General features: G+C 37.9%; 1 protein-coding gene and 2 long non-coding RNA genes across 10 annotated transcripts in view; 2 read left to right on the top strand and 1 right to left on the bottom strand.

Annotated features, from left to right (window-relative positions):
- LOC309632306 overlaps nt 1–8,767 on the bottom strand; it is a 75,422-nt gene extending 66,655 nt beyond the window's left edge. For 5 of the 8 annotated variants that reach the window (XR_014246841.1, XR_014246842.1, XR_014246843.1 and 2 more), the window contains exons 1-2: nt 8,552–8,767; nt 3,743–3,875 (exon numbers count right to left, since the gene is read on the bottom strand). This is a non-coding gene — a long non-coding RNA (uncharacterized lncRNA). Of the gene's footprint in view, nt 1–3,742; nt 7,531–8,551 lie in introns of all 8 variants that reach the window. The other 3 variants (XR_014246845.1, XR_014246847.1, XR_014246848.1) reach the window with 3 other exon arrangements.
- Nucleotides 1–13,544, top strand: part of LOC309632312 — a 1,044,736-nt gene that overhangs the window by 335,768 nt on the left and 695,424 nt on the right. The window lies entirely within an intron of this gene.
- Nucleotides 8,869–12,065, top strand: LOC309632305 (protein transport protein Sec61 subunit gamma; the record flags this gene model as incomplete). The annotated part of the gene is made up of 3 exons (XM_082399692.1): nt 8,869–8,993; nt 10,573–10,671; nt 11,959–12,065. The coding sequence occupies exons 2-3, from the start codon at nt 10,578–10,580 to the stop codon at nt 12,063–12,065; spliced, it is 201 nt and encodes a 66-aa protein (XP_082255818.1). The 5' UTR covers nt 8,869–8,993; nt 10,573–10,577.

The raw sequence follows: 13,544 nt of genomic DNA, 5'->3' as shown, positions 1-13,544 counted from the left end.
GTTGTTTAACAGTGGTTTTGATAAAGCATAAAGAAAACAGAATGACTAGTTTCTTCCCATTTCCTAGAGTCTTATTTTTTATTTTCACTCACTTTACTGTTTAAGGTTTACAGAAAAAATTGAACATAAAGTACAGAAAACGACTACACCCTCCTCCTCCCACTCCCTCCGCACAGTTTCCCCTATTATTCACAACTTGTACTAGTGTACATCTGTTACTATTGATGAATACATTATTAACCAAAGTCCACAATTTACACTAGGTATCACTCTTTGTGTTGTACAGTTCTATGAGTCTTGACGAATGCATACCATCATGTAGCCACCATTGTGGTTCATACACAATAGTTTCCAGGCACTCAAAATCCCATGCTACACCTACACATTCCTTCTTCCCTGTCCCCATACCCCAGGTAACCACTAACTTTTTCGTCTTTACAGTCTTGCCTTTTCCAGAATGTCATAGCTGGAAGCATACAGTGTGTAGCCTTTTCAGATTGTCTTCTTTCACTGAGAAATACGCATTTAAGGTTCCTTCACGTCTTTTCACGTCTTGATAGCTCTTTTTTTTTTTTTAATCACTGGATAACATTCTATTCTATGGACGTATCACGGATTGTTTATCCATTCATCTACTGAAAGGCATCTTGGCTGCCTCCACATCTCACAATGATAGATAAAGCTGTTATAAAAATCCCTGTGTATGTTTTCAACTCATTTGGGTTAAACACCAGGGAGCGTGACTGCTGGATAGTATAGTCAGATTATGTTTAGCTTTGTAAAAACTGCCAAAGTGTCTTCCAAAGTGATTGCACCACTTTGCATACCGACCAGCAAGGAATGAGAGCTCCTGTGGCTCCACATCCTCATTAGCACTTGCTGTCGTCAGTATTTTGGATTTTAGCGATTCTATTAGGCACATCTCATTGTTTTAATTTGCAATTCCCTGATGACCTGATATTGAGCACTTTTTCATATTTGCCATCTGTATATCTTTTTTGGTGAGGTATCTTGTGCAGATCTTTTGCCTCTTTTAGAATTTTTTTAGTTGCTGACTTTCAAGAGTTCTTCGTATATTCTGAATACAAGTCTTTTATCAGACATGTGTTTTGCACATATTTTCTCCCAGTCAGGGACTTGTCTTTTCAATCTCTCAACAGTGTCTTTATGTAGAGCAGAAGTTTTTGATCTTGATGAAGTCACACTTATTTTTTTCTTTCACGGATCATGCCTTTGGTGTTGTATCTAAATACATCAACAAACCTAAGGTCACCTCTGTTCCTCTTATGTTATCTTCTAGACATTTTAGAGTTTTGCATTTTACATTTAGGTCTATGATCCATTTTGAGTTAATTTTTGCAAAAGGTCTAAGTTCTGTGACTGGATGTCCAGTTATTCCAGTACCTTTTGCTGAAAAGATTATCTATGCTCTTTTGAATTGCCTTTGCTCATTTGTCAAAGATCAGTTGTCTCATTTGTGTGGGTCTATTTCTGGATTTTCTACTGTTCAATTGATCTATTTATCTCTTCTTACACCAACACCATATTGTCGTGATTACTACAGATTACAGTAAGTCTTGAAGCCTAGTAGTGACAGTTCTCCAACTTTATTCTTCTTCAATATTGTGTTGGCGACTTTTTTGTCTTTCTATAAACTTTAGAACCAGTTTGTTGATACCCAAAATAATTTGCTGGGATTTTGATAGGAATTGTGTTGAATACCAAGTTGGGAAATACTGACATTTTTAAAATATTGAGTCTTCCAATCTGTGAACATAGAATAGCTCTCCATTTATTTACATTTGTATTTCTTTCATCAATTTTGTAGTTTTCTTAGTACAGATCTTGCACATATTTTGTTAAATTTATACCTATGTCTGCCTGCTTCCTTCCTGCCTATCTCTCTCTCTCTCTCTTTTTTTTTTTTGGTGCTAATAAAAATGATGTATTTTTTATTTCAAATTCCAATTTGAAAGCAATTGACTTTTGTATATTAACTTGGTATCCTGTAATCCTGTAATCTAGCTGTAATTGTTTATTAGTTCCAGGAGATTTTTTGGTTGATTTTTAGGGATTTTCTAAGTAGACTAGAAAAAAGACAAGTTTTTTTTTATTCTCCATCTATATGCCTTCCCCCCCTCCCCTTTTCTATGCCATGAGTAAGGACATCTAGTATGATGGTTAATAGGAGTGTGAGGGTCTTACAATTTTTACTTTTCTTATAATTTTTACTTTATTGTTTTAAAAGAGTTAAAGTGGGTTTCATCAAGAGATTAATTCCTTATGTAGGGACTATTCCAATACACTAACAGAAACTGGAGGGGAGAGGAATAAGGAGGGAGGAAGTGTGTTAAATTTCTCATCATAGCACGGCACCAATTTTACTAAAATTAAAACATTTCAAGAATATATATCTTATAATAACTCCAACCTAATATTTTCTCTTAATCTAAGAGTTATAATTAAGGAGCAATATGGCATGTAGTAAAAAATGTTTATCATCTTACATTCAGAAATTTGGAAATTATTTCATTTTCATTTCAGTTCATTTTCCTTCTGTTAAACTCAGATAAAGTAAACTTAATATTTTAAATATAATTTTAATATGATCGTATTTTTATTATATACTTGTATACCTTTTCTAGTTATTTACCTAGATATCTTTCTACCTGTATGTTTGCAGGGAGAGAACTGGAGTGGGGTTCATCTGTTAATGAAGCATTTTACTGGATAAAGGATAGTGGTTGATTTTTATCATTTTCTTTGTACTTGTCTGTATTGTCTGAATTTTTAAAATAATTAGCATGTATTATTTTTGCTAAAAATGTTATTTCAAAAATATAATCACAAATGCTTAAAAAAGATGCACTGAACAACCAAAAAAATTAAGAGAACAGCTATATGTCCAAATATGGATGGAATTTGCTCTAAATACATACTAGTGTTAGATTTTGACATCATGTTTACACAGGTTCTACCCTCTGAAGCAGTACCACATAACTTAGGGGGTTAGGTAGCAATCACTGTCTTAACCTTTCCTGTCTGCCTCTACATGAGGGATTAAAATGCTACATCAACCAAAAACTGTACAACCACACTTAATTATTATGCAGAATCTACTTTATGAAACAACTAAATTGGTGGACTATCCTCTCCACTCCCCAATTAGCAAGTCTTATTTCACATACCTTAAAGCTTAGGACAATAACAGTATCACTCCTGAATTGTTAACAATAATTTTTAATATTATAATTAGTGTATGTATAAAATAGCTTGTTTATTGAATCAAGATAAATGTAAGCTGTCATAAGTTAATATGCTTTTTAGATATATTTGACTCATAGATTCTTTTTCTCTTGCAATTATTTTAGAAAACTAAGTCATCTGTGGAGTTTTACTATCTCTTGTTTTATCAAATATCTTATTACCTTAAAAAAACAGGACTTAAAATTTTTTAAAAAATTTAAACTAGTAAAAATTGTCAATGGAAAAAAATTTAAACATTATCAAACCTAGAGTAGCAAACATCATCAAATCTATATCAAATCTATATCTTTAAAGGCTTTCCCTTAGACATATATACATAGATGTTGTGAAATTTACTATAATGTAACCTAATGTGGTACATATTTACTATTTTGTGGTATGATATTTACTATTTTGTAACCCAATATAGAACTAGCTCAATTACTGCAACGAGAATATAATTATTAGAGAATTACATGTTTTAAAGCAGGCATACCTCATTTTATTGCACTTCACTTCACTGTGCTTCGCAGATACCGCACTTCTACAAATTGAAGATTTGTGGCGACCATGCGTTGGGCAAGTCTACTGGCACCATTCTTCCAACAGCATTTGCTCACTTCCTGTCTCTGTAACACAGTTTGGTAATTCTCATGATATTTCAAACATTTTCATTATTTTTATATTTGTTATGAGGATCTGTGACCAGTGATCTTTGATGTTACTATTGTAATTGTTTTGGGGCACCACAAACCACACTCATGTAAGACAGAGAACTTTGTAAATGTTGTGTGTGTCCTGATGGCTCCACTGACCAGCTGTTGCCCCATCTCTCTCCTTCTCCTCAGGCCTCTCTATTCCCTGAGACACAACAATATTGAAATTGGGCTAATTAACAGCCTCTAAGTGTTCAAGTGAAAGGAAGAGTCAATTGATGGGCCAAACTTAATTGCTGTCTTTACGGAGAAATGGCCACGGCCACCCCAGCCTTCAGCATCCACCACCCTGATCAGTCAGCAGCCGCCAAAATCCAGGCAAGACCCTCCACCAGCACAGAGATGACCACTCACTGAAAGCTCAGATGATGGTTAGCGCTTTTTAGCAATAAAATATTTTTTAAGTAATGTACATTTTTTAGGCATAATGTTACTGCACACAACAGACTATACTATATTGTATGAACATAACTTTTATATGCACTGGGAAACCAAAAAATTCATGTGACTTGCTTTATTGTGATATTTGCTTTATAGCATTCGTCTGGAATTGAACCCACAATATCTCCGAGGTACACCTGTACCCATTTTGAAAACCTATAAAAAGAAGATATAGAGGTACAATTTTTAACTCTCTTTCAGAGAAGCACAGAGATCTTGCTTGTTAGTAAAATAAATGTAAAAAAAAATCATATATTCCATTTTCAATTAAATATTATATTTTTCTACTTTAAGGAACAAAAGACTAGAACTCTGGGTGAAATACTACTTAAACTACTTGGAGGGTGTATTATTTAAGCTTGGTGTTTTTTAAAAAAATCCTATATCTATACCAGGGTATTTAAACTTTCTTACTTCAAGCAGAGATTTAGGAATCTAAACGGAGCATTAATTCAGCTTATCTCAAATAACACTATCAATATTTCACTGATATTTTTAAATTGAGGGGCAATTTAAAATTTCTACTATGTATACTTTCAACTTATATTCAACACTATTTATGTCAAAACAAAATTTTAAAAACTTGATTTAGTGATGTGGGTATAGATCTTTTCCACATTATGAAAAAATTCAAACATACGGAAAAGTTGAATTGTTCAGTGAATACCCATACTACACCTAAGAATCTTTCAATGACTGTATACCTGTACCTGTACACTTCACTCCTGTCAGCGGTTATATCATTTAACTAGAGCGAGAGTTCAGTGTTTGTGTACGGTGTTTTATTTTTTTTGAGGTAAACTTTACATTAAGTAGAATACAGACCCTAAGAGTACCATGTGATGAGGTGTGAGAAATGCACACACCTGCTGCCACGACTGAATGTCTGTACGCCCCACATTCATTTGCTGAAGTGCTAATGTGACGGTGCTTGGAGGTGGGGACTTTGGGAAGTAATCAGGTGATGAGGGTGGAGCCCCCGTGGTGGGACTAGCATCCATGTGCAGATGCCATGAAGACAGCCGTCTGTAAACCGGGACCACACTCTCTACTAAGAACCCAACCACGCTGGCACCCTGATCTGGAAGTTCTATCTTCCAGAACTGTGAGAAATAAGTGTTCACTCTTTAAGCCATCCAGTTGATGGTATCTTATTACAGCAGTCTGAACTAAGACTCCTGTGTAACCCTAATCCTTGTCAAGTTACATTATTTTCACCTGAGTTCCCTCATCCTCCTTAATCCCTATGCCCAAACACTGTTTTCAACATACATTAATTTTGCCTTGTCTAGAACTTCTTACAAATATATACAGTATGCGGTCTTTTGCATAGACTTCTTTCACTCACCACAATGTTTTTGATATTAAGCAATGGTGTTACATAAATATATATATATATATTTTTTCCCTTAATTGTGGAATAGTATTTCATTGTGGAAATACATCTTTTTGTTCATCCATTCTTTGTTGATGGACCCGACTCACTTTTAGTTTTTTGGCTATATTTTTGTACAAGTCTTTTGGTCAATATATTTTCATATCTCTTCAGTAAATACCTAAAATTGAAATTGAGGGATTATAGAGTGGTGTACACCTAGTTTTATAAAACTGCTGGGTACCATTTTACACTCCTGTTGACAATGTTAACAGTTCTGATTGATCTAATATTTATACCCAGATTTGATGTTGTCAACCTTTTTAAGCATTCTCAGGGTGTGTAGTGATATATCGCAGTTTGATATACTACATTCTCATTATCATTCGGTTCAAATAATTTTCCAATTTCTCTCTTGATTTCTTCTTTAACCCTTTGGATTATTTATTTAGAAGCATGTTATTTCACTTCCAGATTTTTCTAGGTATCTGGTTGTTATAGATTTCTAATTTAATTCCACAATGGTCAGAAAAAACAATGTATGATTTGAACCTTTTTTTATATAAGACTTGTTTTATGACCCAGTATATGTTCAATCTTGGTAAAATTACCATGTGCACTTGAAAACGATGTGTATTTGCAGTTTTGGGGGGTAGTGTTCCACTTCTGGACTAATCAGGTCAGGGTAGTTGACAATGTTGTTCAGATCTTCTATTTCTTTGTTGATTTTCTTTTTTGGCTAATGCTGTAAGTTGCAGAACAAAGACTGTTAAAATCCCCTACTTGTTTGTACAGGTGTCTTTTTGTTCATTTTTGTTTCCTGTATTTTGAACCTCAGTTACTAGGTGCACACAAATTTATGATTGATATACCTTCCTGATGAAGGTATTATGATTGATATACATTTTATTGTTATGAAAATGCCCCCTTTTTATCTCCAGTTATTCCTACGTTAAAGTCTACACTATCTAATATTATCTGATACCAACAAACCCCGGTACCAAATTCTGATGTCTTCTTATTGTTTGCATTTCCATCTATTTACTTGCAACCTATATGTCTTTATATTTAAAGTGTATTTATACAATCAGCATATAGCTAAACCTTTGTTCTTTTTCAATCACTTTGACATCTGCTTTTTAAGGGGAGTTTTTAAACATAAAAATTACATTTGGATGTAATGAAATTACAGATGTGGTTATATTTAGTTCTCCTGTTTTATTTGTTTGGTTTTTTGTGTTTTCTTTTTCTCCCTTCCTCCTTTCGGGTTTTGGGTTAATTGCGTATTTCTCTGAATGCCATTCTAATATGTGATTGTTTTTTCAGCTATATAGCTTCACAGTTTTTAATTTTTTTCTTTAGCGGTTGCATTCTTAACATAGTCTTAATACTACAGCACTTCACGAGAAATGTAAGAATGTTGCAATAGTACAGTTCCATGCACCCCTTCCATGGTAAAAGGCTGTACTGTGCTTGTGTGACATTTGACGTTTCCATATCTATGTCCGTAAGTTCGGAATTCAAGGAGAAACTCTATAATTACTCAAGTGTGGATATACAAATATAGTCTCACCTAAATATCAAGGACATAATGGTTCAATGTGGTGTCCACAAAGCTCAGCGGTCTGCTGTAATATATATATTGTCAGGGTGATGGGCATCACTTGTTTTCTAGGTAAGAACCTAGGTTTTCCAAATATGTGATGGTATGATTATGGGTTTTTATCCCATGTCAAGGCAAAATACTGGAGCCTGTTAATAGTAATTGCACAGAATATTTGACTACAGGATGTGTTGGGAATGAAGCAGAGTAAAAACTTTTCCAAAGCCCAGAGGTCTGTAAAACATACTTCTTCTCTCTGCCTAACAATAGAGCATGACAAAGGTACCAGAGGAATAAATGTAACTCAGGAGCAGCTGATAGAGCAGAGTTCAGAGAGAGGTTAGAACCCTCAGGGCTGTGATCTTCAGTACCTAAAAGCTCCTGGTAAGTTTTTAAAAAATGTAGGTTTTTAATCCCTAAATGTCCAAATATTCTGATTCAGTGGGTTAGAGGTCAGGAATTTATGTTTTTAACAGTTTTCATACACTGTACTGCAGGTGGTCCGTACATACTGTAAAGTTCACATGGGTACTTGGCCTTAGTTTTAAGAATTTTAAAATTCTGCACAGATTGGGGTGTTTAAATAATTCTTCACCCCTAGGCCTTTAGCTCAGGTGACATGGCCTTAAGAGTCCTACAGTGATCATCCAAAGGAATGCTGTCTTTATCCCACCGGCCTTTATTTTTTTCTCTCTTCACAACACGCTTTTTATTTGCCATATAGTATTTTTATTAACGTATAATTATTTTGTTTTCTTGTCTGTTCCCTTCCCTACCCTGTAAATTCCCTTACTAGACCGTAATAAAAGGGTATGACATATCTAGCTCATTCATAGCACCCAGTAAAGCGTTATACACCGTAGGTGCTCGATAATCGAGGACAGACTGATTCATTCCAAAAACATAACATCGCAGCTTGAGAAGCTCACCATTTAGCACCAAATGTCGGGGTTCATAATAGTCTCAGCAAAACCCATAGTCGGATAATACGTATACACTGTACCATGTCCCCACGGCAAACCCAGATCATGGCCTCAATTCCTGGGGAATTCCAAAGATGGACACAGAGGGAGGCCAAGTTTTGCGGGTGGGAGACCGTTTCGAGGGAGGTCGGTCACAAAACACTATGTTGCTTATAAGGTTCATTGTTGACTACAATTAAATACGTACAAAGGGACGGGCAGTCAAGAGGTCACCGCCCAAGGCGAAGCCTATCAGAGCCTGTCGTCCGGACCCGTCCAGCAGAGTTGACCCAGCTACGGAGCGCGGGTGAGGAGCGCGGCGGAGAGCAAGCCCCGCTCACGCCGCGGAGGGGCCCACGCATCGCAGCCCCGCCCACGCATCGCAGCCACGCCCCACGCCCCACGCCCCACGCTCTCCACGGAGCTGCCCAAGCCATGGCCGGCGCCGTAGACGCGCACTCCGCGAGCCCATTCCAGAAGCGGGGCCGAGACGCACGTCGGACTGCGCCTGCGCGCCGACGTCTTCCCGAAGGACCAATGAACGGAGGGGTGGGCGGGCAGTAGGCGAGCTGGGTTTCCGGTTCCGGTCGGCGCCTGTGCGTCGGCCGTTGTGCTACGTGTCTTGGCCTTCGCGAGCGGACGGCGGGCAGGTGAGGCTGCGTCTGGCGGGGGCTCCAGGCTACGGTTTGGTCACTCGCGGAGGCGGCGGACGTAGGCGAGCCCTCCGGCCGTCCGCCGCCTGCCCGCACGGCGTCGGGGGAAGCGGACCCGGGGCCGCGGCCCGCGTGCCCGAGGGAGAAGGGCTTCCAGGGCCTCGGTCCTTCGGGGCCGGCTTTGCGGCCGCGCGGCCTCGGCCGCCTTTCTGGGAACGCTTCCCTCGTCTCGGTGCTGTGGTCACGGAGGGTCCCTTCGGGGTTGGCTTTGGGGCCGTGTGTGTGGAGCGTGTCTCGGGGAGCTCCTTCCTGTGCTGTGAGGGTGAAAAGGTTGGTCTAGAGTCTGAATCAGGAGGCCATAGTGGGTTATTGGATTCCCTCCCCTGACATTCAGTGCAGTGCTTTGGGTGTTGCGCGGGTTTTTTTGTGTTTGTTTGTTTTTTTTTTTCCTGAAAGGACCCTTCGCATTTATCACGACATCTGTATAAAGTTTAGGCTCAGTGGATTTGCAGAACAGAGTTAAGTGCAAGACTAAGGAAACAGGCGTTACTTCCTGTGTGTTGCAGGGGCCCAGCACACCTGGCCCGGGATGTTTATAGAATTGCGGACGTCCTTTCAGTGTTCTTGGGCGAGAAACCCGGGGCTTAGAGAGGCTGCATTTCATAGAAAGGGATTTGAACCACCACTTCTTGCGGGTGGCATTAACTCAACAAAAGCTTACCGAGTATCTGGGTGCCTGGCCCCGGTTGTAAGCACCTGAAATCCAGTAAAGTCCAAGCAGCGAATCGGCTTCATTGGCTGTTGTACCAGTGACTGTCAGAGCCAAGGTTGGATGACATTTCTACTGTGTGATGGGTTCCACAAGAGAGCCCATCGGTAACATACATATAGCCCTTTTCCTTAAAAGGTGTGTCCAGACCTAAAGATTCAGACTTCAGCGGACAGCCTCGGAGAGTCTGGGTCTTGGTTTAGCCAGTTTTTGTGGTTTTTGAAAATTGTACAGATGATCTGCCCCATGTAGAGAAACTCTTTTCTTAAAACGTTGTGGGGCCATGGTTTGGAACAGTCAGATGGATGTCCACGTTTACCTGTACTGTAGGCCCTTGAAGCGTCACAGTTGGCATTCACTGCACGAGACGCTGGGGTCTGGAGAGTTTAAAATAAAATACAGCAAATATTTGTTGGGTCCCAACCCTGTTGATTGCCCAGCAGGAACAGCGGGAGGACTGCAGGGTGGTTGAGGGGCGGATCTGTTGTCAAGTGCTCATTAGCCTTTTTGCAGTGAGAGCCCTTTTATACTAAGAGCTTGCGTCCTTTGTCAGTGATGAGAACACGGGCGAAACCTGCCCTGTTCTTATTGCCTTTGTTTTGATGATTGGCTGGAGATTGCAAAAAATAATGTCAATTTACTCTTGGAGTCTGTGGGTTTTTTTTTTTTTTTTTTTTTTGGTGAGATGATACTGACCCACCCATATCAGGCTGGTCTCATTTACACTTTGATATAACTCGACAAGTCCTTGTTCTGTAATAAATAACATCAGTGAGTATCTTTTTTCCCTTTTTGTTTTTCAAACAGGCATCATGGATCAGGTAATGCAGTTCGTTGAGCCAAGTCGGCAGTTTGTGAAGGACTCAATTCGGCTGGTTAAAAGATGCACCAAACCGGATCGAAAAGGTAATAAAATTAAATCTTTGCATTCTCTAAGCCCTTTATTTGATTAATGTCTTCCGGTTTAATAATTGTTGCAATTCTTTCATCAACATTTTTATTGATTTATTTCGCTTTATTGCTTTTTAACATTGTCATTTTTTCCTAAACTTTGTATACTTTTTGCATACCTTATAAATTTTTCTCTTATATGTATTTTCAAATCGTATAAGGTTATTTGTTACAGCCTTATTTTCCACGTTGCTTTTGCCTTAGTCGTATTTAATGACTTTAGAGTTTTTAGTATCTTTCACATTTCTACTCTGGAAAATCTTTTGGAGCTCTTCCTGCGGTGCCACTCCCTCCCCAAGCCTCCCCCAAGCAAAAAAAGCCTTAACGTGAAATCAACAGCATAGTTGGTGCCAACCTAGGAAGTTTAATTTCTTACTTATCACAATTCATGTGTTAAGAGGTGAACCACAGTTTGTCTGCTTCTATTCATTTATTGACTGCTGCCTGAGTTAGGAGCTGGGAATATAATAGAGACTATAATATGATGTATTATATTACATATATAGCATAATATATAAAAATATACAATAAGGAGCAGTCCTTACTTTTATGGACCTTAGATTCTTTGAGGGAAGATAGTCATAAGCAAATAATGACAATTACAATTTTTAATTACTGCTATGGTAAGTATTACGGAAGGTAAATAGAGGAATGTTTGACAGCATGTAATAGGAGGACTAACCAGGTCAGGAGGTCAGGGAGAGCTTCCCTGAGGAGATACCCTTAAATGGAAATATCACCAGGGTCTGGAGCCTTTACGTAAAATTGTGCGCAACCCGGTTCGGTTTTTCAAGCCTTATTTTTGGCTTCATTATAATATCAAAGACAGTTGACCTATTATTTATAAAAAGTGATGTTCTGTGCTTTTATAATTAATACTTTTAGCAATGTTACAAAATTTTTAAGACAGATACTGTGTATTCTGTCCGTGTTTCATTTCTTTTTGGTATTCTGGTCATTTGCTAGGAAGATAAATATGTCACTGCTGGTTGATGGAATCACTAGCCTGAACATGCACTTTATTTTTATATATCATTAAATATCAATAAAATATGAAAGTTAAAAGATCTGTCAAATACCTTATTTACTATTGATACTGTCGTGTTTTATTTTATTTAAAATTATATACTTATTATCAGGAGAAATGTACACCAGTAAGTTTATGTCGGTGCTAATTTTTTTCCACCTATAGTTGCAGTGACAATGCAAAAAATAATGTAAATTTTGTATTTTTAAATCCAGAATTCCAGAAGATTGCCATGGCAACTGCAATAGGATTTGCCATAATGGGATTCATTGGCTTTTTTGTGAAATTGATCCATATTCCTATTAATAACATCATTGTGTAAGTAAACTTTATGAAATAGACAATATCTAGGATAGAATGAAAATGCAAACCATTTGAGTTAACAGCCTGCTATTTCGTTAACACACATATGTTTCTTGACTTTTTAATGTTCTTACAGTCTACTGCTGTTTACTGAGTACCAGATAATTCAAAGTGACTTTAAATCTTATATAATTTTTATAGCTACTCTGTGAGATAGGCACTAATTTTTTAATAAGTAAAATTTTAAAGGATCAAGGAAATGAGTTAAAGGCACTCAGTATGAGACAAAACAAGTATTCAGTGACAGGACCAATATTCAAACCCAGGTCCTCTTTGTGCAATATATTAACTTGTCAACAAGATTTTTAAGGTGCAGAGAAAATGCTCCCCATCTGAAAATCACTATAGTGATAGAGTTCAAACTCTGGACCAGGTTGCTTAGGTTTAGATTCTCTTTCTTGTTACTTAATAGTTGTCATGACCTTGGACAACTTGCTTATTAGCTCCTCTATGCCCAGTTTATTCAGTAAGGATAATAGTTCTTAACTAGGGCTATGGAAAGATTAATGACTTAGGTCATGTAAAACCCTAAAAAACAATTTGGGTAAGAACCTAAACGGAAGTTGTGGTTATTGTAATGAGCCATTGATACTAATACACCTTTAGGTATATTAGAGAGGAGGAGAAGAGACAGAGGAACACTGGGATTACTTTATTCTATTCTAAATGCTTTTGCTTTTTAGATTCATTGCAAGATTCATTACAAGTTGTTGGGAACACCTTATGGCAGTGTGCAATTAGAGCAGTCAGTTTTAGGCCATTTTGTTCAGTGTAAAGAGTTAGTGTGAGTTGCAGTACTTATTTGCTCTCTGATTTTGTATTCGCTTAATCTCTGAGCCCTACCTGCCAGAGAAATAATCATGAGAGAAGCCTTTTAGGCTTATTTTATGGGGTGGGGATGGTTTGTAAACTATAAGTCTCTTTAAGTACTAGATATTTTATTATGGATGATGGTGGAAGTTGTCTTTTAAATGACGAGACTGGATGAGTATTGTCAGGTGGCTTTCTTAAGTAGGTTTTCATAGCTATTAGGAAGACATGCCACACAGGGGTATTTTAGGATCACAGAAAGTTAGACCTGGAAAGGACCAAATCTCTCAAACCTCCTCCATCAGTTCAGAAATCTCTATTATATTCCTAGTGAGGAATGCCGTTTCTGGAATAGTGGAATCACGGAGCGAATCCTGAAGTAGAATTGGGAAACCTGAGCTCAGTGTCTCTGGGCTACAGCCCCTACCTAACCAGTAAACAGAGGAGGGAGGGTGGAGCCTGTGACGTAAGCTCAGTGCTTCTGCCCTCCTGCTCCCCGGTCCGCTGTCAGGCAGGTGTAACTGACCGAGTTATTGCTTTAAATTGTTAGGAATGTCAGTTAATTGATAAGGTAATATTAATACGTCACTGTATATATGTGTATATTCTGTAGTTTGTGTATATACAC

Source organism: Balaenoptera borealis (genome assembly GCF_965194805.1).
Source record: "Balaenoptera borealis genome assembly, chromosome: 7".
In the NCBI taxonomy this organism is placed as follows: Eukaryota; Metazoa; Chordata; class Mammalia; order Artiodactyla; family Balaenopteridae; genus Balaenoptera; species Balaenoptera borealis.
The sequence above is the reverse complement of the archived record's forward strand: the minus strand, read 5'-3'. Positions and strand labels throughout refer to the sequence as shown.